General features: G+C 40.6%; 1 protein-coding gene and 1 long non-coding RNA gene across 12 annotated transcripts in view; one reads left to right on the plus strand and one right to left on the minus strand.

The window, feature by feature from the left end:
• The window catches only part of LOC128852989 (uncharacterized), a 42,062-nt gene extending 30,440 nt beyond the window's left edge, over positions 1-11,622 (plus strand). Inside the window, exons 3-4 of the long non-coding RNA XR_008451158.1 lie at positions 3,641-3,767; positions 5,856-11,622. This is a non-coding gene — a long non-coding RNA (uncharacterized LOC128852989). The remainder of the gene's footprint in view (positions 1-3,640; positions 3,768-5,855) is intronic.
• The window catches only part of DLG1 (discs large MAGUK scaffold protein 1), a 151,261-nt gene extending 133,972 nt beyond the window's left edge, over positions 1-17,289 (minus strand). For 8 of the 11 annotated variants that reach the window (XM_054073895.1, XM_054073892.1, XM_054073891.1 and 5 more), the window contains exons 1-3: positions 16,958-17,288; positions 16,717-16,848; positions 2,877-3,043 (exon numbers count right to left, since the gene is read on the minus strand). In XM_054073895.1, the coding sequence (XP_053929870.1) occupies positions 2,877-3,043; positions 16,717-16,848; positions 16,958-16,976 (318 nt within the window). In that variant the 5' untranslated portion in view covers positions 16,977-17,288. Of the gene's footprint in view, positions 1-2,876; positions 3,044-16,716; positions 16,849-16,957 lie in introns of all 11 variants that reach the window. The other 3 variants (XM_054073908.1, XM_054073886.1, XM_054073907.1) reach the window with 1 other exon arrangement.
• Positions 17,290-24,209: the final 6,920 nt, after the last annotated feature.

Raw genomic sequence — 24,209 nt, forward strand, 5'->3', positions numbered from 1 at the left:
AGGTATTTGCTTCAGAATCCCAGTTTCTGGAATTAGGATAATGTTTAAAAACAACTACATGGTTTGGTAGAGACATAAATCCTCAAGTCTATTATGCTGTTTCAAGGCATACTGGGGCAGGGAGGAAGGGAATCAAACACTTAAAGCCATTTAAGACAGTTATGCTGTCTTTACATATTTTCAGTAGGGGAGATTGCCCATGTACAGCTATGCCAGTGCTTAGCAAACCATCTAAAACATTTCTCCTATGCCTGTTACTATAGTGTAAGTCTAATACATCTTGTATATGCACAAAATACTACCTTCCATTTTTACATTTGCCTAAAAACATAGGAAAATTCTATTTCCCAATTAAGGGTTCTAGTCTTTTAAGCGGCACCAAATCTTTCCATCAGTCTTCATTTCTTTTCAAGTTTTAGATCTTCCTTGTTAAAATCTTCTAAGCGCCTATTCTTCCACTTTTTTTTGTGCCATAGTACCTTAAATTTAACAATATCTCCACAAAGGCTTATGCAGACCAAGTAGAACAGAATAGTTTTAGGCCACACTCTTATGTCAATACAGTGTTTCTTCTCATGTAGTAACGTGACACGATTGACCCACCTCCAGATTCAAAAATTACTCAGTTGTTTTCCAAGAAACTGCTCCTTAACTACTCAACTTGTCTGGCAGCTGCTGAAGGACAACCAAAGCACTGCTGAACTATAACCAAAGCACTGCTGAACTAGAGCCTGCTCATTATTCACTTCAGCTGAAGCCTTGAGGCCTCATTCTAGTCTTAGCTTCTGAAGCAGCAACACACCATTCCCCTCCCATAGCTTGATTCATAACTTCATTGGCATATTTTCACTAGTAACTCAAACTAGGATGCATTTCTTAGAAACATTAACTGATACATTATCCCAAAATATAGCCTGCTAAACCATGCCAAGTTTTACTGAAGTCAGGATTTATCACATTTACTGTTTCTTCCTATCACAGGAAGTATTACCACATTAGAAAGAAAATCAGTTTGACAAAACTTATCAACAACTATGATGGCTATTATTTGGCATCTTTATCACTTTCAAGGAGCTACACAAAGTCCATAGAATCATTTCCCGTACCAGTTAGACCTGGATCTTCTTTTCCTGCCTTGCTCCTATATGCAGGTTTTTAAAAGACAATGTTTGCCAGTCTACAATTTTCCTGAATTCCACCCATTCTCCCTAAGAAAAATGGTAATGACTCTTAAATTGACTCATTAAATTATCTGCGCATGCAAGCACGAAATGCATAAAAAACAGCTCGTTCCAAAACACTTCAGTAGACAGACTTGGCCTATCCTTGCCTACTCTACTGTCCGGAGTCCATTTTGCTCCTGCTTTTAAGATTCCATTTCCATCATACCTTCAGAAAGCTAATTTCTACAGCTCTAAGCCTAAGATTTAGATGATGGCATACAAGAAAATAACACAATGGTGTTCTCCATGCTGTTTCTCATACATGCTGGCATTGCTCCATTTTCTCCAAATATGACAATTCTTAGAGAAAATTTTCATTTTTTTTATGACAGTGGCCTTCTCTATGCAGTTTCAGGTAACTAAGATTCCAAAGAGACATAGAATTTAAAGTTTGCCAGTGTATAATCAAGACTAACAAAATTAAAAGGAAAATAATCCATTCCTATACTGCAAGTTCAACTAGACAATTAATCCTTCAGTACTCAAAAACATGGTAGGTTTACCTAGGCTGCTCAGTCTTTTCATGTAAAGAGACTTTAATGACTGTTCTTGGCAATATATACACCTTTGCCCCTGGCTAGGTAAAAAGCTGTTCTTTTATCTGCTAGGCATTTTCTGCTTTCTGATAGAACACAACCCTTGATTTCCTCTATAGTTTTCTTTAAGACATTTCTGACAAATTTCATACCAGCTTCAACATGACAAATTTCAGAAAAGCTACAAGCACAAGGACTTTTTTTTATTTTTAAACTGCACAAACTCTCTAGCACTCGTCACACGATTATTTACATTCTGTAGCTAAGCGGACTTTCTTACACAATTTGAACAGCCTCTGATAGAGCTCACTCAGTAGGGTGCCCTAATCACTTCATCTTGCTGGCTAGCACAAGCTCCCAAGCTTCCCTACGGGCTGCAGCACTAGTCCTTTAGCCAGTCTCTCCCAGAGCTTTTCCAAAGCTCCATTACCATCTCCTGAAAACGTGTCATCAGAGCACACTTCCTTCAGTTATTATGGAGAAGCTCACATACCTTTCCAATGCTGTCAGTATTGGGGACACACTTGAAAAAGTTCACCTCTTCAGAGACAAAGAACAGGTCTGATGCGAAAAAAATTGACGCCACATAATAACTTTAACTGGGGATCTTGATTTAGTGAAAACATGCATCCATATGCATTTCCCTGCTCAGTTTTCTCACCACTCACTAGTGGCAACAACCGGATTCACATAATTTTCAAAAAAAGTCCTTCCAACACACTGTAGCAGAGAATTTCTTATGAACAGACTTAAAAGTTTACTTTCAGAAAGATACAGCTTCAGATTTCCCAAATTATTAAAGAAGTAATGACTTAAGTATCATCAGCATGGATTAGTACAAGCATACTAAGCCTGTCAGTGAGGTTCCAGATTCAGAGCATAAATCCAATTTAATGGTCAGTTGATGGCACATTTGACAAACAAGTTTATAAATTTTTGACCAAGCAAAATGCACACATCTGTTGTTTAACATTTCAATAATAAATCTTCTATGACTATTGATCTTAATAATGTTAGTTTTCTATGGAAATAAATAATTTATAAAAAGAAGAAAATGTACAAAACAATGTTGAGCTAACATTCTCAACAAGAAAAATAAAAGATTTCTACATCATACCTCTACACTTGGGCTAAGGCTGCTCGGCAGTGTTTCTGATGTCACTGTTGTGCTTGGAAGGCTGGAGAAATCCCAGGTATTCACAGGCTGTATTGGCTCAGATGGCTGAGAGTGATCAATACATTTTGGATTGTCCAATAAGGTCACTTCATAAAATTCTTGAATATCTAAAGATGTGAAAAAAAACAAAGTAGTTAGGCTTTATAGATACCATAACATTCTGATTTTAGCATCATCTCCCTACTTCAAACCAAACTCTCTACCTAGTAGTTCATCTACCAAGATCAAATGAACACCCTCCACGGGATACACAACTCTGTGTCCCACATCTCAGTGCCTATGTATCCACACTCACTTTGAGTTTCTGCTACTGACCTCAGTAGTGTGATCTGCAGAAGGAACAGCAGAAGCACATGGAGTAACTGAAGTGGAATAGTGCAAGGCATAGGTGTCTATGCTTCCAGTTATGACATGCATAATTTCAGCTCCAGTAGCCTCTCATTATCTGAAATCTACTGTTTAAGGACAATATTAGAACGTCTTTTTTTGTGGCATACATTTTAACTAAATTACCACAGAAACAGAAGTATACTGGTAAAAATCAGCATGAGAGAAGTTGCAAGAGGTTAGGAAAAAGAAGATTAATCAGGACGGGCCATCATCTGTTTTTTTCAGTCTAAGTAACAGAAATAGGATGAAATTTTAACAATGTGAATTGTAAGTCATACTTATGAAGTAATAAACAGCTTTTTCTATGACCCTAGAGACTCAGCTGGAAACTTCTGGGGAACAAGAATGTGGCTGCATTAGTTTTTCACTTGGCATCCTATCCTCCAAATGAAGCACCAACAAAAATAACACAGTCTAAAGAAGCATCAAAGGCGTTTATCTGTAAGTATAAGCACATGAAACTTGCTACCACAACTGTAATTGTATCTGTAAACAGTCACATTTAAAAAAATAAATAAATAAATCTGAAAAGGTATAGACTAAGGGAAGAGCAGACGACGAAGCTGCCTTGTAAAGGTTTTAGTCTCTTTGAAGTAAAAAATCTGCCAAACGAGTTGTAAACTCATGTTTTTAATTACAGCAGCTTCATAGAGGACAAACAGTACAGAGACAGCCCAAGAAGTAAATAGGACCCTGCCATGTGTAAGGAGGACTCTAATCTGTAGAACCTTGTAGCCTTTCAGCAGCTGCCCAGAGTCAGTAAAGGAGGCACAACTAACTCCTTTATAGAGCTACAGACCAGACCAATAAGAGAAATCTTAGTGTTGCTGGTGTTAGCCTTAGATTTTACTTTTTTTTTTTGCATAGACATTGCTCTCCTGCTCTTTAGCAGTTCAGAAAACTGCAATTCTCAAATTCCATTTGTATCTTTTTCTCTGAGCAAGAGTCAAATTCCTATCAGCTGCTTACATTAATTTTTAAAGTTATACTTGCTCTTAGCACTGCTGATTGGAAGAAATAGCAGTGAGGGTTACAGAAGATGTTAAGTGACCTAGATATACAGGAGCAAAGCAGTCTAAGAGATACAAATTGCCTTTAAATCCACCTTTCACATTAGCTCTTTAAGTTGCAAATTTGTCTTGTAGCTGCACTACCATTAATACATCAATCAAGCACGTTGAGCAAAGATTTCCGCCCCCCCCAATAGAGATACTTTGTATACTAAAATAGGCAGTGGTTTAAGTTGATTCTATAGTTGCAATCCACAGCACCAAGCCAGGAAGATTACTACATTATTTATGGGAAGGGGTTATTTGTGCAACTGTTTTGCAACAGAAATCTAGGGCACCGATTCTCAATTCTGCTACTGTTCTTTTAGGTCCTTGCCAGCGGAGGTAGCCAGTTATTCATACTGCAGAATGACTTGTTTCAAAAAGCACATTATCTCTCATATGTCTTCCCCCTTTTCTATGAAGAGACTTACTATTGAAAGATGTCAGAACTATACACACCACTTAATTCCAGGATTAATTTCTGTTTATCCTGCAAAAAAAGTTTCTAGGAACTTGATGTCTGTATGATAATATCTGCTTTTTCTAAAAAAAAAAAAAAAAAAAAAAAAATTAAATTTTACCATTCAGAACACAAGCATGAAGTACTCACGACTATAGGCAAGCAGTCTATGCACCCTGAATGCGTTAGGTCCACCAGGAATGAGTGCCAGACATTATTTAAAGCCAGAAACTCAGGCCATCAGAAACGGAAGCTAAAAAATTTCTTCTTCCAGTCCACTGCTTAGAATCACCTCACAAAAACATTTCATCATATGAACACACTTAACCATCTACTGAAGTCATACTAAACTGTGGATGCATTATTCAAAGTCGTACCATTTTCCTAATTCTTAGCAAAAGCAGATATTAATTTTTTTAGTCATACTTAGATTCCCTCTTCAAGCTAGATGTGCTTTTTTCATGTTCTAGCCTGTTCCTCCCACATTCATTCCAAGACAGATATTATATCTCAAACTAAGTTATAGAAAAATAATTCAAAGCAGTTATCACACAATAGTAAAAGAAAATACAGATGGAGAACATTTCTAACTAGAGGGGGAACATTAAAACAAGAGCTGACTGAAAAAAATAGGAGCACAAAGCTTCCATTTTCAGACAAAAAGTGGTGAATGGTAGGCAACTCAGAAAATCACTCTAGAATTATATGAGCTTTCAGGCAAAACAACGTTACACAGCCAAATCAGCAATATGTTTGATGGCAACAAGAATAAAATTCTATACAAAACAAGTGACCAACTAGCAGTTATGAAAAGGAGGACTCTTAATACATGAAAAAGAATTTTTTTTTTTCTTAACTGATTAGTAATGTGAAAAGTTATGCAGTGGTGTCAAAACAAATATTTTTTTCAATATTCATTGCAGGAGAAGTTGACCAACTAGAAGCAGCTTGCCAGTCTGGTTTTCTTTTTCCCCCTTCTCATTTTCTCCAGTCATTTTAGTTTTGTTCTCTGAACAGGCTCACTCACCAGTAACGTGATACACTGGAAGCTAACACTGCTCACCCTTCAAGAAAACAAGAAAGAGTTCTCTACCAAACAAACTGAAATCCAAATCAACTTCACAAGGGAGTTCCAGGTTCACTAAAAGCCACAACATAATAATTAAAAGAACAGCTGAAGCAAATAAATTCTTACAACATCTCCTAAATTAACTGTATTTGATGGCACTTCAAGAGCTTGCATCAATTCTGTCTAGAGGATCTGTCTCAGAGTACAAGGATTCCAACCAGCAACACGACACCACTCCTTCAGATTTCTTTCCCACTCCTTAGAAATCAGACATAAGGCCTCTGCTTGCCATTTCTACTGGTACGTGGTATCAGATGCTTTTTGCTATATACTCAGAGAGTACACTTGTGATCAAGATAACTTGAGACCAGCGCATGTTCTACAAAACCTCATTATTCAGCCAAGCTCTCCACATGTACCTCACCTGCAGAAAGGAAAATGCAATTTTACTGTAGTCAGCTAGTAAAATAAAGCTGAGCAGAATTATCTTCAGCATTCACTTATGCATGAATCTTTCGATAACTGTAACTCTGCAAGTCAAAGATGGGATACCTATAGCTGCATGTTCTTAAGAGAATGGTGTGACTCCATAAACAAGATGTTGACACTGCTTTTAGCAGGCCACAGGCCTCGTGTTAATCTAATAACCAGGTCTCTGGACTTGTCTTGGCCTGCCTGGAGCTTTGTCCAAATCTAACAGCAATTATCTAAAGACAAGGTGACATCTAAATTGTATAGCTTTTACTTAGCTTCAGATAATTGCATGATGTAACACCTATTAAGTTTACATATATTTATAAATTATATACATGGAACAACATTTATATGTAAATTTATTTATTTAAATATTATATACAAGCTGTATTTTCATATATGCATACTTATAAAAATTGGTGTTGCATCACAATTGCTACACATAAGTACATGCACACATAGAACGCACGTACAAATAAGTGTGTGTACTTCTGTAACTAATGGATATCAATAACAAATAAGATATTCCACAGGGAATTAATTACCTATGTCCCCACAATGAAAAGCAGCATAGAGAAACACAAGCATAGTATGATAGCAGAGGCTTTGAAAAGAAAGGCACAGGATGATACCAGAGGGCTCAAGAAAACTCACCAATGACTGCTCAAAGGAAATCAGACTTGAGAATTAGGCAAAAATAGTCTGGGGGATAAGAAAATAAAGTACCAGCATCTACCACACATGAAACACACGATACAAGTGAGAAATTCAAATTTAACATGGAACAGCAAAGTAATAAAGAACAAAGCATACAGTACATCAGCAAACAATAACCTCAAGAAGATACAGCGGTGAGGAGGAAGAACCCATTGACACTACACATCTCCATCAGAAGGATTTCGCATACCAGTCTCCCATCCCCCATTCTTCCCTGTCCATATTTAAAGGTGTTTTGCCTTTCTAACAAGTATTAAGCCACATACTGCAACTGTTTACATGATGTTCTTCAGGTTTCTGATATTGAATCTTTACCGCTATGGTATAGCGGAAATCACTAAAATTTCACTGGCATTTACTACTCATTAAAAGAATTCTGTTCACCTTCTTTGCCACAAGGACACACTACTTGCTCATGTTCAATTTGATGTCCACCAGGACCCCCAGCCCTTTTTCTGCAAAGCTGCCTTCCAGCTGGGAGACACACAGCATATACTGGCAGGCACATGGGATTACTCCTTCCCCGGTGCTGGAATTTGCACTTCTCCTTGTGGAGCTGCACAAGGTTCCTGCCAATCCATTTCTCCAGCCTGTCAAGATCCTTCTGCACAGCAGCACGACCAGGATTTATATGCTCCAGCTATATAGTTAATTCTGTACTGACATCAATGAGGTATTGCTTTCTGGCAGGTGTTCAACAGGAGAACAAGCCAACTGCAGCCCATGTCAAAGTCAGCAAGTCAGAAAACCACTAGACATACAGATTTCATTATAGCACAAAGCATTTCAATATCAGCTTTGCTTAGGAACACCTTTCAGTACAATCATGCTCCCTCAGGCTCACAAGTAACCAAGGAGCTTATGAATACTTTCAGAAATTGACTTATTTCAGTTCAGAATTTCAGTTGAAGATCCATGCATGTGAGCAATTCCTTTCACATCTCTCACTGGTCTGCCTCTTCCGGCATTCACTCATCTAACCAGAGCACATGCAAATGCCTGGATTTTTGCAAAGATGGGTAAATTCAGAAACAAGTGGGTCTGTTAGGAATTTAAACACCTCTACATTGTTCAGGAAAAGGTGTCATCCCATTACAAATTATGTACTTCTCTAATTCTAGAGGAGGGTGCAGGGGGTGGGAAAGACATCCTTCTTTTTTAGGGCTTCCTGCCAAAGCACCTGAAGCACTGAAAACTTAAGTCTTAAAACTACTGGAAAGGAAAACGAAGGTCAACATGTTACTTCAGTTCATGGTAATATGAGATGTATGGCATCTGCCAAATTCTTCGCAGCCTGAAACAATGAAAGTAAAGACAAAATGTAGAGTCATGTCAGAACAGGCAAAAGAGTCTGCTAACGCTACAGACTTGCATTCCTGTTATAAAGCAACTCCTACTAATTCTAAGGAAGTCTCAATCCTGCATGTTTACTTCACCTGCTATACCAAGCTAAGAATATCCGTTTAGCACAAGTAAAACAAGACTTCAGAAGTATATGATTAGTGATCAACAAGAAACCACAAACACAAAGAAGAGCTTCATAACCACTTACCAAGCCAATGACCAGTCAGCCAAATATTCACTTTGTGTATTCATTCATTGGTTGTGTTGTGGTGCGTATGTCCAGTCAAAAATAAATGTTTGCATTCATACCACAAAAACTGAAAACCAGCCTCATTACAACCCATGTAAAGCCCCTTTCAGGGGTGGTTGGATGGTTTGCATTTTTTTTTTTTCTCTTTAAAAAGCTAAACCGACTACCGCCTTGCACAATCAAGACTGCTTGAAAATGAAAGTCACAAGTTGCATCGCAGCTTCCTCACCACAGGTGTTCTGTTCTACAAAATCCTTTGATGGAAGCTCCAGCACCCAATTACTCATTCTCAGCCCTTCCACTTGTTTCCGTAACTATGCCCTTCCCTCTAAACCTCCTTTTTGCACACATGACTTTACTTAACTCAAATTCCAGGAGATGCTCTTTTCTGCTTGTAACACAAATTATCCCTAATTGGTGCTCAACTGAAACCATTCTCACCTAATCTCAGCTCTAGTTGTTTGCTTTAATTCCTACAGCTGCTTTCTATCGCGAGACATGTTCAGCTCCTTGCCAGCCTATCCACCTATGCTTTCCAAACTGTTCATTAATATTTTTCTCTTTGCTTACTGATCACTCCTTTTCCAGATTTCCTGCAGAAACCCACAGGGTCTTCTCCTCTATGTTTGGAACTGAGGTAGGAAAATCTTTATTTTTTTAAAATGGTCATCACGTAGCCAAAAACTGGCATAACAATATTCTTCTGTCCAAACTCTTCCATTGAATACCTCATGCACACTTCATCATCAACCTAAGCCTAAAAGAAAAAAGCACCACAAGAAAACAACAACAAAAAAACCCATACCCAAACTGAAAATGAACTCCCAGTTGTCCACCCTATCTAAACATCTCAATTCCAGTTACAAATCAGCACTCTATATAACATTGTACTTTTTTTTTTTTATTTTCTTAAAATGTATATACTACTTACTGTCTTTAGTGGCAAGGAAAACCTGGTGGGGACAAACGAAGTGTTACTTTTAAGTCTTATTTGTAGGATGTCCCCCAAACAGTGCTAGTAAAGGACTGAGGAGCTTTCTCTCCAGACAAACACATTCAACAAAAATCAAACTGTTTTGGAGATGAGTGGACTCAACACTCCAAGTTGTATGTTCATACAGGTGCGCAGCTCTGCTTAAAGGAGACAGCACAAGCATTGGTTTCTTCTACCAACAGTAAGCTCACGGACTCCTGGTAATTATCTGACATTGGTGTCAACAAAAGGAAGGGTGGCCCCACATACTATCATCGCCACCAGCGGTAACATCTGTACATTTCCTGCAGCCAAATTGTAACACAGGCTTCTGAAAATCAGACCTACATTTGCAAAGCTTTTACAATTCGTCCACAACTTTTCCTTATTATACATCTGTCTTAGGCTGACCTTTTAAATTCAAGCCAAAATAACTCAGCTTTTTTGAGGGCATGGCTGGGAAGATATCCACACATGACAAGATTCCTATAAAGACTTTACCAAAGAGCTCTAGAGCCTCCCTTAATTTGAAGGAGGAACATGAAGCTAAGGACGTTATTCTACTGTGAGCCCTACACCTTCTGCAGTCTCAAGACTGTTGCAAATCTGGCCTAGTTATAACTTGAGAAGCCATCTGTGCAAGGAGACTACTAGACAACTGCTAGAGTTCAATTTCTTTGAAGATTCATTCCACATGCATCAAAACAAGCACCATCCTTCAAAATACAGGCAACCAGATGCACAAGGCGGTACGTGGCATTCCAGCTGCAGAGCTGAACAAGATGTTCTGCCCTTGCTGCTGGGATCACCATAGAAGCAGGCCTAAGATTAAGACCAAACATCCTCTTCTCCTACTTTCTCCTTTCCCCTACACTGTGTCCAAGCACTGAAGTTAATGTTGAGGGAGACGAGGAGCAAAGCATGTACCCAGCAGCATGGGAGAAGACAGGCATTGGAACCGGAGAAGAGAGTTGAAATAAGACCGGAAAAGTGAATCAAGAACAGGACAGAAGATAAACTTCTCCAGAACTTGGAAACTATACCAATTATTCCCCACTTCAACTGTTCTTCTCAGCCCCTGGATTAACAGCAAGCAGATTTATTGACAAAGTTTTCTTGTCAACAGCCCCTTTTAGCGGCAAACCTGTTAAGAGAATAATATCATAATTGATAAATTTTACAGTGCATCTATTCAACGCTGAATATACAGACAGTGAAATAACCACAAGGATAATCTTTTGCCACAATACTATTTATCTGCATACCAGCAGCTACTCAACTTACACCAGTCTTACTTGCTATTTTAGGCTACCAAAAGCAGCACCTAATCCCAAAAATCCAATACATAGCATTGTCACACCCACAGAGCCTGGAAAACACTTCAAAAAAAGCACACAACCACCCCAAAAATTTCTGTGCTACCAAATTGCATTACATACATATAAAACAATAAGTAGTTCTTGAAAATGGAGGAGGATTGAGATTGTTTCACTCAATATTAGGTTCCTTGAAGAGGAAAATGAGAAGGTCTTCCAAAAACTGGGATATTCTGAAACTATGAAAAAGTACAAGGCAGGAAGCATACCAACAGTGATTGAGTTAACACTCCAATCATCTGGACATCAACTAAAAGGCTTTATCCTCCCCCCATTTGGATAAATGAAAAACACCTGAAAATAATCAAGTACGCAACTACCTTCAAAAACACAACCCTAGGTCAAATCTCTCCCAACCTGACCAACTTTTGCCTAAGCTTCAGAAGGAGACTGTTGCAAGCACGGCCACAGTACGTTCTTCAGCAACTCGTCCAAAAGCAGACTAAGACCTCAAAATTGCAAAATTTATATCAATGGATGTTTCAGCCTCAAACACATGTAAATATGTTGCATTACAGAAGTTGCAGTCTGGTGAAAAAGTCACTAAGAAAAGCAGCAAGGTAAGATTTCAATGTGAAAATACCCCACTGAGCATCTACAACAATTTCAGTAGTATCCAATATAACAGAAGATCCAATTCTCTCTAAACTCTCCTGTAATTAAAAAAAAAATAAATAAATAAACAATATTCACTATCTAACCTAACTAATCCTTGACTTACTGTCAACAGTTTCTGGATTTTTAATGTAAATTTTATTTAAGTGAATCTGAAAGAACTTGTACTAGGGCCTTAGTAACATTTTGAAAATGGGAAGCAGTACACAAAGCCTTCCGCAAGTTAACTGAGGAATAGTCCTACACAATGACACATGCCCACAATTACAACTCTCTCTGAGGCCTGAGCTGATTTGAAATTAACTGTCGTCATGCATCGAAAAGTGTTGTCATGTCACATGCTGTATTACCCAACTGTATCACTGAAATAAAAACGATGCTGAAGTTTCCCCAAGAGCAAGTACTTTTGGTTTCAGTTATGAAGAAGAGCTCCTGCTTTAGCTGTGTTTGATTTTAATTTAGCCACTAAGTAGAGAAAATATTTCCACGCTGGATAACGAAAAGGGAGCTAAAAGTCCAAGAATGTCTATAGAGATGTCACACACAGCTCCAAGAATCATGGCCACATGCCACGTGGCAGGAATGTGGTCAATCCACTCCAAAGGGTTGTGGCTTTGAGAAGTGCTGACCCAATCCAGTCTATCTCAGCCTAAAATCTAGGGCTGTTGCCCTAATTCAGTTCAGAAAGCCAGCATGGACAGAGCTGAGAGAGATACAGGTACATTTTACACTCCTAGAAGTTTCAGCCCCAGTCAGACCACTGATAAATCTAAACAAAGAGTTCACTTTAAAGCAACCATCAATTTTACACAAGTTTCAGATACAGGACTTTTCTGTGGTGTGTAAGATCACATTAACAGCACTTTCAATATACTCTGTCCAATTCATAAAGCTCATGAATCCAAACTACAGTTAAAAAAATCCTTAAGGATTACGAGAGGGGAGATGATCTTTGGCTCAGTAAGGAGTACTGAAATCACTACTTTTTTGCCACGCTGGATATTTAGTAATAGGAACAGTCAGTTGATGGTGGTTGGACTTTAAGATCTTTGAGGTCTTTTCCAGCCTTAACGTTTCTATAATTCCATGAATAGCTGGTGCATAAGCACAATTCTCAAGGCAGATCTTCATGCTAAAGGACTCCAAGTGAATAAACAAGACTTGCTTACACATATGAAATTCAACACATCCAACATCCTCCAGTCAAATTTGCCATTTTATACCAAAAAGTATTCATATGCAGAGCTAGAAAATAATATATTATATAAAAACCACCTAAGACTGAAAAGGCAAGAAAGGCGGCAAGGAAGGCAACACCGCCAACTCCACTGCCAGGGTATGTAGAGACTCTTCCAGAATTCCCTTTTTACGACACCTGTGCAAATGCAGTCATTGTCACAAAAAAAAAATTTTTTCAGACTAAACTACTTTGTGTTTCTAGCTACAAATAATAATATTTTTTTTTATTTTAGAAGACTTTTAATAAAGTCAACTGCAGCACACAAGCCACTGAAAACAGACTGCAATTACACAAAAAGATTGTGTATAAACAGAAATCTGCTTCACGTGTTTTTCCCTCGGAAGTGACAGTCATGCATACAAGTGTTACTCCTCTTACATTTTGAAGGAGATAAATATATCACATATCCACACCTTTAAAAGAACCTGTACCTTCTCAAGAAGGTAAAATGGGGCCTAAATTAAAAGTGGAACTCACCTGCAGAATTATTACTTCACTATTTGAGGATAAATACCAAATTCTTTACCAAAGTGAAATTAAGTCTATCCCACATCTCCATAGGTCGATATCTTACTTCGGTCTCTTAATAAACTGACTCACCTTACCTATTACAAGAATATCAATAACAAGTTATTTTAACTGTAACAAAGAAATCACAAGCTCGATAAGACACCACACAATTCCGAGGCTGTACAGTAGAAAATTTACTTAACACTGACACTGTTCTCAAGCTGATTTTAATTACAGGCCATTGGTATCCACTTAATTAAAGTACTAGACATCATTACACTTGGCTGGTTGAGGCAATGGCAAATACTATATTACAGAAGACAGAAAACAAAAAAATGGGCTTTTTCACAGACTGTTTTAAGGAGGTCTCATTTGGTTACCAATTTTCTTACTAACTTGAAGTTATCAGTTATTTCATTTAAGACTGCTGTGATGATGTCAATTTCATACCATTGGGTGTTCCCACTGACAAGTTACTGCTCTAATTCAAATCATTTAAAGCCATAATTGTACATTTAAGAACCAGGTCAAGTCTGTAGATAGCTGACCTAAAGTTTTGTTGATAGAATTAAAAAAGAAAAAATTATTAAAAAAAGGCTCCAGTGAGAAAACAATACCATTTATTCTTCAGCATCCAATGGAAATTCACCCAAAAAAACCCCACGCCTTTAATTCCTTCATGTGTATATAAATATATGAAATATTGTTATGACCTGCAGTTCTCAGGAATGTTTAATTCTTCCCTTATAAACCTAAAGATATCCTTCTGTGCAGAAAGTAATGTCTATTTTTTCACTTGAAAAACAGCATTTGATTGCCAAGTTACAAATTATACTAAAACAGATACATGAAGTTGACAGCAGATCCTGAATGCAGCCTTTATGAATATTCTCACCTATCACAGAAAGGCAGGTCTTGGATATAGTGCAGTAACTTGGCAGAAAAAGCAGAAAATAAATGGAAGAAGGGTTTTATGGGGATTTTTTTAATTGAAAAAAAAGCAGCAATAGAAACTAAAAGTAGCGCAATTTCTGAGAGAAGTATCTATATGAGAAATAACTTGGTAATCGAGCTTGAAACTTTCTGTCAGCAGCATGGGCTGTTTAAGATGGGGACACACCACAACTCATACAGTTAAAAATCAGCCACGAACTAATGCGAAATGCAGCACAACTGAATACTTCATCCAGCCTGCTCCCAAATCTTCATGGAAAAAGCAAAGAGCACAAGCAGGAGCAAAGTCAAGGTCTTCCCAGTAAGCCATCCTTAGATAGCATCTTTTCCAGCCAGTCCCCCCCATTCTTTACTCCCATTGTGCATTAGTCACACCATAAGAAAGATGCTTCCAATAACAAAATAGCCATGAAGAGCCTGCCACAAACAAGAACTTCCCTGATGCATTTCCACGGAAAGGAACAGGTTAAAGGAAAAAGACTCAAGTTGACAGCATTAATTGCTTGGGAAGTACTAGCCTTATGTGTGATCACCATTCAGACAAAAAGTTTGGGAACATGTGCTTACACTCTGTAATAAACAATCATACAGTGAACCAGTAAACGTAAAGTTAATGCAACACACCCAAGAAGCATGACACCTATTGTGTGTGCAGGGATTAATTGAACTTGACAAAACCTAGGGTCATACGGTTGTAACGCACAACTTCTTACAAGTCTAGAAAACAGGCCACGTAGCCACCCAGGCAACAAGACATTCCTGCATTCTGCTCTCCCAGAATGAAGCCAGCAGACATGAAGTTGCCTGCTGTTTAAAGTTTGCTACTACGAGGTGTACAGTTATTAAAACAATGAAGATCCATATGAGGATATGAGAAGAAACTAAGCCTTGCAGCTTAGGCTATCAAAGGCTAATAAAGTGGGACCTCATTCAATGAAAGGGAGAAAACGGAGCACTGCATGAGCCTTCAAGACAGTTTAAAAGAAAAGCACACACACACAGCCAGAACAAGAAAGAAGGTAGTCAACGCTGAAATTTACCAGGTGAAAATGAAAAGCAGAACTGCAGTACTTTGATAGAACCCTTCAACATTCTGATCCCTCAATGAGTGAGTTCTGTTCATGCATGTCCCACAAAGATTACGTCTAGCTTTCACCATGGAGTTGGTTATCATCAACTGAGTATTAAAGAGAAGACACCAAGTTCCTCTAAAAGATTTCTACAACTGACCTACTTTCACAGCTACCTTTCATGACCTTACATGATAAAAAAAAGAAAACACAGCAAGATTACCATCTTCTGAAAACCTACATACGGAGATGAAATAAATGATCGAGAAGAAAATACTCCATATGCAGCAACGCATGTTTATGTTTTGCCTGTCCCTGTGCTTCCACCACAACACAGATTCAGTGAAGCTGTGGTATTATGAAGCAAGATCCACACCTGTATGACACGAATCATGCAGTAGGTTAAACAACAAATTTAGCTAATGCTTGTTGTCAGTATATTTATGCAGGTTTAAAGAGACGGATGCAGAACTTCACAAATTTTACTTTCAAAGGCACACTAACAAAACCCTTTAACCCGTTAGCTGTTGTAAAGACAGTGACAAGAAATCGAGGAGAAACCACATCTCACTGCTTCCCTGCAGAAGTTTCCAAATAAAGTCAGGATTCTGCAAATTGTATTTACACTTAGGTTTTTTTCTAAACAGACACACAAAATTCAAAATTACATGCAAGTAGTTCAACAAGCTTTACAGGACCATTTTAAGTGAAGCACTACAAATGTCCTAAGAATGAGCAGTTGTTTCACTACACTTTAATACACAACACAGGAGGAAAGATCACTGTAGTATTCCCTGAAGCACTGGGGCTTTCTTCCCATTTACTTTAAATTAACTCTGCACTTCAGATATACACTTTGCGATACTTTTAGAGACTCTTCGGCAGGAACAATTGCCCGCATCCTACCTTAGGATAAAGCCATTTCAGTTCATTCATTCACCTGTTACACGCAGACTCAAATAAAAGAAAAAAGTACTTAGAAACTGTTCGGGTGAATAAAGACACGCAGAAAAACACTCTAGATTAAGTTATCTACAATAACGTGTCAGAAGGAAAAGCTGCACAACAGTTTTAAGCTGTTTGTGCCAGTCGAAAGCCTCAAAGTAAGGCTGTGAAACAAGCAAACTGTTGATCCGCAAGAGCACGTGTGTCACCACGCGAAACAAAAACACAGCGACAACCAGCACATGGTTTCTAACTTAAGAGGCGAAACGCCTTTTCTTCTTAACCCCGCAGCTGACAACACGAGCAAGAACCGCGACGACCGGCGCGGAGCCAGCGCTCACCTATCAAAGCCTGGAACAGGTTACTCTGGAAGATGCCGATGACGCGCTCGATGGAGCTCCGCAGCTGCCGGTCCTCCGCCTGGCTCAGCTTGGAGCGATATTCCTCCAGGAGGCGCAGGGCGCGCTGCGTATCTGCAAGCGGAGATAGGACACGGGGCTGACCCGGGGCGGCGGGACGGCGGCGGCTCCGAGCCCCCAGCCGGGCTGTCCCAGCGCGCCGCCGCCCCCCTCCCCGGCTCACCTTGCTTCCGGACGGGCATGGCCGGCGCCGCGCGCCAACTTTGCGCGGGACTCGTTGCGGAGCAGCTGGGGGGGGGGGGCGGCGCCCCCTGCCGGGCGGGGCACGAGGGAAGGGGGGGAGCAGCGCGGCTCCCCCTGCCGGCCCCGCTCCGGCCCCCCTCTCTCCGCTCGGGGCGCGCCCGCCGCGCTCCGCTGGGACGGGACGAACGGGGCAGAAGGTGCCGGTACCGGGGCAGGCAGGGTCGTGGCGCTCCCACCGCCTCCCGCTCGCACTGCTCGGATATCCCAAACTTTCCAGGCAAAATGGCGGCCCGGAGGCTGTGGGGAGCGCGCGCGCCCCCCCGCGCCCCCCCCCACTACCCTCCCTCCCCCGTCACGTGACCGGGCCCGGCGGGCGCCCAATCAGCGCTCGGCTCGGGCCGGGGCCGGTACCTCGCGGCGGGGCGGGGGCAAGGTGAGCGCTCGTCGCCCGCCTTAAAGGGGCCGCGGCCCCGCCCCGGCCCCGCCCACCGCGGAGCCTCCGCACCGCCCTGCTGCCCCGCCTCACCGCGGGTCGGTCACAGTCCCCGTCTCCGGGAAACCGGTGTCCCCGCGCCCTGGGACGCGGAGGGAGGCGCGGGGCACCGCCTGGACACCGCCTGCCGCGGGGCTTTCCTCCGGCACCGGGGGAGAGGGAGGGCTTGGCTGGAGGAGGGCAAAGAAATGGCTTTGCTGTAGTTAACGGAGGACACCGAGTGACATAAGGACGTGGTGGGACAAAGCAGGGAAAGCCTGGCGAGTTCGAAAAGTTAAGGAGCGGTCTGTGAGACTAAAAACCGTGAAAGTGGAAGGAAAAGGTAACAAGGTGCCTTCAAAGGCAGTGCAGAGAGCCTGCCCTTTGGTAAGATAGAGGAGACAGAGCAGGGAATTGAGTGGCTCGGGTAGGAACATCCCCGGAGTGAATCATAGACTCATAGAATAATTTCGGTGGGAAGGGACCTTAAAGATCATCTAGTTCCAACCCCTGTGCCACTGGCAGGGATGTGTCCCACTGGATCAGGCTGCCCAAGGCTCCATCCAACCTGGCCTCGAACATCTCCAGGGATGGGGCAGCCACAGCTTCCCTGGGCAACCTGTGCCAGTGCCTCATCACTGTCACAGTGAAGAAATTCTTCCAGTCTAAATCTGCCCCTCTCCAGTTTATACCCATTGCCTCCAGTCCTATCATTACAAACCTTTTTAAAGAGTCCCTCCCCAGTTTTCTTGCAGGCCCCTTCAGGTACTGGAAGGTTGCTATAAGATCTCCTCGGAGCCTTCTCCAGGATGAACAGCCCCAACTTTCTCAGCCTGTCCTGGTATGGGAGATGCTCCAGCCCTCTGATCATCTTTGTAGCCCTCCTCTGGACTCATTCTAACAGCTCTATATCCCTCTTATGTTGAGAATTCCTAGATGCCCATTAAAGGGAAAATATATATTAAAATTGGTGAACTTAGGGGTAACTCAAATCCTTTAGCTGAGGGGGATCTTGCTTATTTCTCAGTCAGATTGATGATCAAGCAGAACCTCAGATCTGAAACACTTCAAACTCTGTATGCATGTGCATAGGAGAGGCAGAAAAAGACTTGAAACTTCAAAGCAAATCCTGCTAATGGGATTGTTTTGATCCAAGTTTGCATCTCCATTAACACTTTTTTCTTGATTTAGAGACAACTGAAAATGTACAAGGGTGTACCCAGATACCTAAAAAGAATCTCTTGAACAACTCTTGCAAATATGAAGTCTCAAATTCAAGACTACATTTGGCTATGGCGAAGTCCTAATCTCAAATTAAAGAAAGCTCCCACCGCAATGTAACTAACCCAGGTTTCGAAAAGGCCCCTTGTCTCCCCCACCACCTCAATACTCCCATGTCTTGTACTTACATTTACATCAGGAGTCTCTCCTCTTTTATCAGCTATATACTGTGAAATTGTTCACATACCACATTGAAGAAAACAGAATATGCGTTTAGTGCTAACTGACACATTTTCCATTTCCTCCTTTCTAGCTGTGTGTTTGCACTTTGAGAGTTTTGGCACTAACTGCTACCAGTTCATGTATTTTGAAATGAAAGCATGCTAGCAAGGAACATTGGCAGAAGCCTCCATCATCTGGCCTCATCACTTTTGCACTGTTTACAACAGCAATAAATATACTTTAAAGGGGCCATACTCTTGTTCATGTCAGAGGAATATATGTACAGAAGGAGAGGAAGAACAGCCTAAATTTAGCTGGTGGAAAGGAGACATCTGCAGCAGTTAGGTTAGTTTTGCTGACTGAGAAAAATGTATTATTACAAAGTAAAAAAAGATATTTTTTCCCTTGCAATTAAAGGAACTACTATAAAGAAATTACTTTGTCATAAACAGGTTTTTATGTTTCCAAAGCTTTTTTATTTTAAATAAGAGGTAATCCCATTACATACGGTCATTGTGCTGGGGATAGAGAAATAATCCTGTATGTAACACCCCGAGAGAGCATTTCTCACTTGGTACTAATGCTCCAGGAAAAAAAAAAAAAAGAAAGAAAACATCAAAGAGGGGGTCAGGATGAGGGATCAGCAAGCCAGGAAGCAATTAGGTGAGCCTTATTGTACCTCAGAGAGCAGCATTGGTTCCCAGCACTTCTGTTTCAGTTCTAGGAGTAAATTTGTTGATTGAAAGTGGTTGAACCAGAAAGCAAAGTATTAAACTTCAGCATATAAAGTGGTTTTGAAATTCCAGTGCACATAGAAAATAGCTCATGAATGGAAAATGGCATTTTTACTAGCACATTGCTGTAAGAGTCAGTGTTGCAAAACTGTCGCATAGTACACATCATCTTTTTTCAGGCTCCAGTTTTCAGGAAATCGTGTAGAGGTGGGGAAAACCTGTGTATGAACCAGAGCACCACTTATGCCACAGCTTAAGCAGTGTCATTTAAATCAAATCATTATAGGCAACATACAGAAGGGCTTGTACTTAAATTGTGACTGGTGTGGCCAGCACACAAGTCAGCATTATGCAGTGCTCAACATGTCCTGGCTGTGCTCCAGAATGACCCTCAGCATAGGAACTCCAGAGCAGTTACGTCAAGAAGCAGCCTCTTGCTGTTGTAGCCCTCTTGGCAGTAGAAGCAGCTGAGGATCTGACCAATGGTCCCTTCTCCCTGCCTTCCAATCTCACTGCTTAAGTCCCATCTTTTGCAATTGCTGAGAGCAGCCTGTCTGGAGCCCTCTATCGCAGTCACTACCTCTGGCAGGGGCAGACAGCTTGCTACAACACATGTATTGCTCTGCCTGTTGAAGGATGAGGTGCTTGGGGGGGCATGTGCGATATGGAAGTGGGCAGGTGTGGGCAGCAAGGAGGCTAGCATGGTGCAAGCACGTTGCCCAGATGCCGAGGAACTTCCATAACAGCCACCTGACCCTAGCGCATGCCAGCTGTGCAGGCCCTGTGCGAGATGCTAACAAACCCTGTTTACAAACCCACAGTTCAACAGAGACAATGCTTTCCTATTTTGATAAACTACATAAGGGCTTGCGGGCAGCTGCCCACTCTGACAATGATCACAGTAATGACCCCTGCCAGGGATTTGTACCTGTTCGTCCACCAGCTCCTACCACCTCAAGCAGGCAGTTGCCCGATGCCACATTGAAAATGGCTCTTTCTGCTATAGACATGTCACCTGTATGGCTGGAATCCCACTGCAGGGAATGGGAATGCTCTCAGGCTTCTTACGTCTTGTAGCTGTCACGGTTTGGCTACAGACAGGTCAACATGACATAGAGGGGTCCAATTTCATGCCAGCTACTGGTGGACCCCTTGAGTCCCACTGGAACAAGTTGACAAGAACGTGGGTGTCTCAAAATGACAACAAAAGTAGACGTGTTGCAGCTGACAACCCACAGTAACTAGAGAGGTGTGATAAACTCGGAACAGGAGACTTCAAGAAGCAGTCACTAGATCCAGACAGAATACACCAATCAACACAGCAACAACCATTTGAAAAAGAAGACAAAGAGAACATCAGTTGATATATTATGACATTGCAAGAGGTTACAGTTATCAGTGTGGCTAAGAAAATAAGGAGCTCAGACAAACTCTATTGCAGAGGCTGGAGTAGACTAACTCAATAAATACCGGTACGTGTTTTCATATTCAAGTAGGACACTGGCACATAAGGTAGCATGTTGCTAGAATCTAACGCATTAACTTCAGCAAAAAGAACTGCTGCCCGTTGAAGAGTAATGAGTAAAACACAAGAGCTTTTTATATTGGAGACAGCAATAAAAGAAAACACAAGAACAAGAAAATTGATCCTTTCTTTCTTATGCTTGTCATCTGCTTAATGCCCTTAGTCACCATAAAGTAGAGCAGTTACCATGTAGTATGCAAGGCAGATTATTTCCTTTTTTCAGGCAGAGATGGGAATTTTTACTCAAAAAAGGATCTTTGACAGCTGCAGAAAAGCTTTCACTTCACTTCCCCTGCAAACTCAATGTGATGCTTCACAGCTAACTGGGGAAGCAATGAAACTAATGAAGCCTCATTTCCTCTGTCAAATAAGGAATGAACCCTGAGTCAAGTTAGCTTTTTCATTATGCCTCCACTCATCTGGATTCTCTGATGTCTGATAAGACTGAACCATGTGCTACAGCCTTACCTTCCAGGAGCTGTCTTCAGGAGAGCGCCTTTTCCTTATCATCTGTTAGTTCTGAGGGTTATAAGAGATGCAGACAAGTTATTATAGGAGTGTTTTGCTCGAATGAAAGCACAGCATGGTAGCATATGTCTTTTTTCTGCAAAAGCTACTACGTATAGCTAATTTTCATGAGGCTACTAAAGATTAAAGCTGCTCTTTTCTTTATATTGTGCAGTTAATGTGTCATGTAACCCGAAGAGTCACGTGACTGTTATATACACTATTATCAGTCATAATACTGGCTTACTCTTTTCTATCATCTTCATTCTGGTGGGTAAAATAACTTGCTGCCTATCACACAAGAAGGATTTTATCTTATTCCAGTTGTTAAAGTTTTATTAAAAATCACAGCTCATTTAATTAATCCTAATCCATAGAATTCTTATGGGATCATCTTACACATCCTTGATAGTTTCAATTTATTCTTTCTTACAAAGAGAAGACAGTTTCCCCAGTAATACAAGCTTCATATTTTAGTTTGTGAACTCTTTATGCAGTGTTTGACCTTATAACTGAAACTTGGCTTAGGCTACTTTGATCTGGATTAAAATACAAGGATGCTTTTATTCTTAGGGTTATAGAGCCCACCTGAGTTTGACAAGTAGATGAACATGTTCCTGCTTACAGGGAGAGTAAGAGAGAATTGGTTTGGGCTTTTTTTTTGATCTTAAAAAAACATATACCTTTTTCCCCCTCTGCCAAATTTGTGCAAATTGTGTCCTCTGAAGTTGTTAGAGCTCTTGTTCAATTAGGGATTGTGTGCCATGTGTAGAAAGTCATCTCATCTTTCTTTTGCTCTTGTGATAAGGAATATCTATTCAGTTCAGGGCAGTTCTCAATCCTACAAAACAGTAAGTTTTGTTATTTTATTTGTTATTAATTATTTATTATTTGTTATTATTTTGTGTAAGCAGCCTTAGGAAGTAGAGCATTATAGGAAATAATATGTCACTTATGTTTAATTATTTAGAATGTTTTATTTTAATATATTTACCTAACATGTAGCATAGTGTAACTGGAATTTCTATAAACACTTTAAGTTCGGTGTCTAGCTGCTAAAGTTCCAATGCTTTTTGCAAGGCTGCAAAACATCAAAAACAAAAGCATACAAACCCATTAATTACAACCATTAACAATTACTGCCAATATGACACACATCAACCTAGATCATCTTCCTCCACACTTTCTATTATCAGGGCCGGGTTATATAATATCAGCTTAACAGCTTCTTAGTTGACTTCCTGATGTAAAGATAAACGTCATTATATAACCTGCCTATTTTAACTTTCCCAGCCAAATTAAGCAGAGAGGTTGGTGTATTGTAGGGAATGAGTTTGTCTGTGTGAAAACTGGACACAAGAAGTAAACCCCCAAAGGGTGGGATAGAGGCCCTTGAGCAGAGTTTTCCTCTGAGGAGTGCAGCGGTTGCTTTGGGTTTTGCCTGATCAAGTGCTAACAGGTGTGTTTAGAAAGTTAATCTGGGAATTCTTCTATGATCAAATGTTACCCAATTAAAACAAAATCTATCAAAAATAAATTTAACTCTTCATGTCATATGAACACGTAACTATGCCCCCAAAAATAGCAAGGTTATCTATTTCAGACAAAACACAAGGCAGTGCTATGATACCTCAATGTGGGATTCAGACACAGGCTGTGCAAAGTAGCAACTTCTCCCAGAAAGCGCAGAAGGCTTTTACTCTAGTGCTTTTTCCTTATTTCTGTGGCACAGTCCACAGCACACCTCGAAATGGAGCCGCTTGCCCTGGCTCTGTTTGCTCTGTGCTAATTTTCAAGCAACCTTGGCCAGAGTCCTTCCACTGTCCTATTGCCCACTCAGACATCCGTACAAGCCCAACCACCCCAGACTACAGAAAATGATGTGCCTGAACCACGTGATCCAGCAGCACACAGCAGAATGACATCACAGCATATCACGTCAAGATACCTTTGTTTTCCTAACCAAAACAATGTAGTATTTGTAGCAGAAAGAATGATATTGTGCCCAGCCTTATGCCTCTTATACAAGGGTAAGATCTATGTAGGTCTGCTGCCACCACATTGTCCATCACATGCACCTGAAGAAACAGTCTTTGTGTTTTGGGATTACAGACGTAGCTAAAATAGGTGAGTGGAAAGAAAGAGGTGAGTAGAAAGGGAGTTTGGCAGTGATTTTTCTAGGAATCAAATACTTGTCAGAAAGTGCCTTCTTTTAAAAGCTAAGGATCACTCTCCAAATAAACAGTTTTCTTGCAAGGTGTTAAGACATTCTCTTTTGCATGAAACACCAAGTATTTCTAAACACTGCAAGAACACACTGAGCATGTGGAGTTCTTATAGTAACACCCTTCTCTCCTGGGATGACAGACACCTTGTTTAAAATTCCCTCTTCCTAAGCTAACACCATTTGAACTTAGCAGATAATTGGAGAAATACATATTTGTGAGCTCTTAGCAAGAGCACAGACAGCAGACTGCTGCTTTGCCCTTCCCAAACCATAGCTCCATCTGTGGCATTCTGTCTGCTACTAACTACAGGCTATGCCAGATAC

Source organism: Cuculus canorus, chromosome 9 (assembly GCF_017976375.1).
Source record: "Cuculus canorus isolate bCucCan1 chromosome 9, bCucCan1.pri, whole genome shotgun sequence".
NCBI lineage: Eukaryota > Metazoa > Chordata > Aves > Cuculiformes > Cuculidae > Cuculus > Cuculus canorus.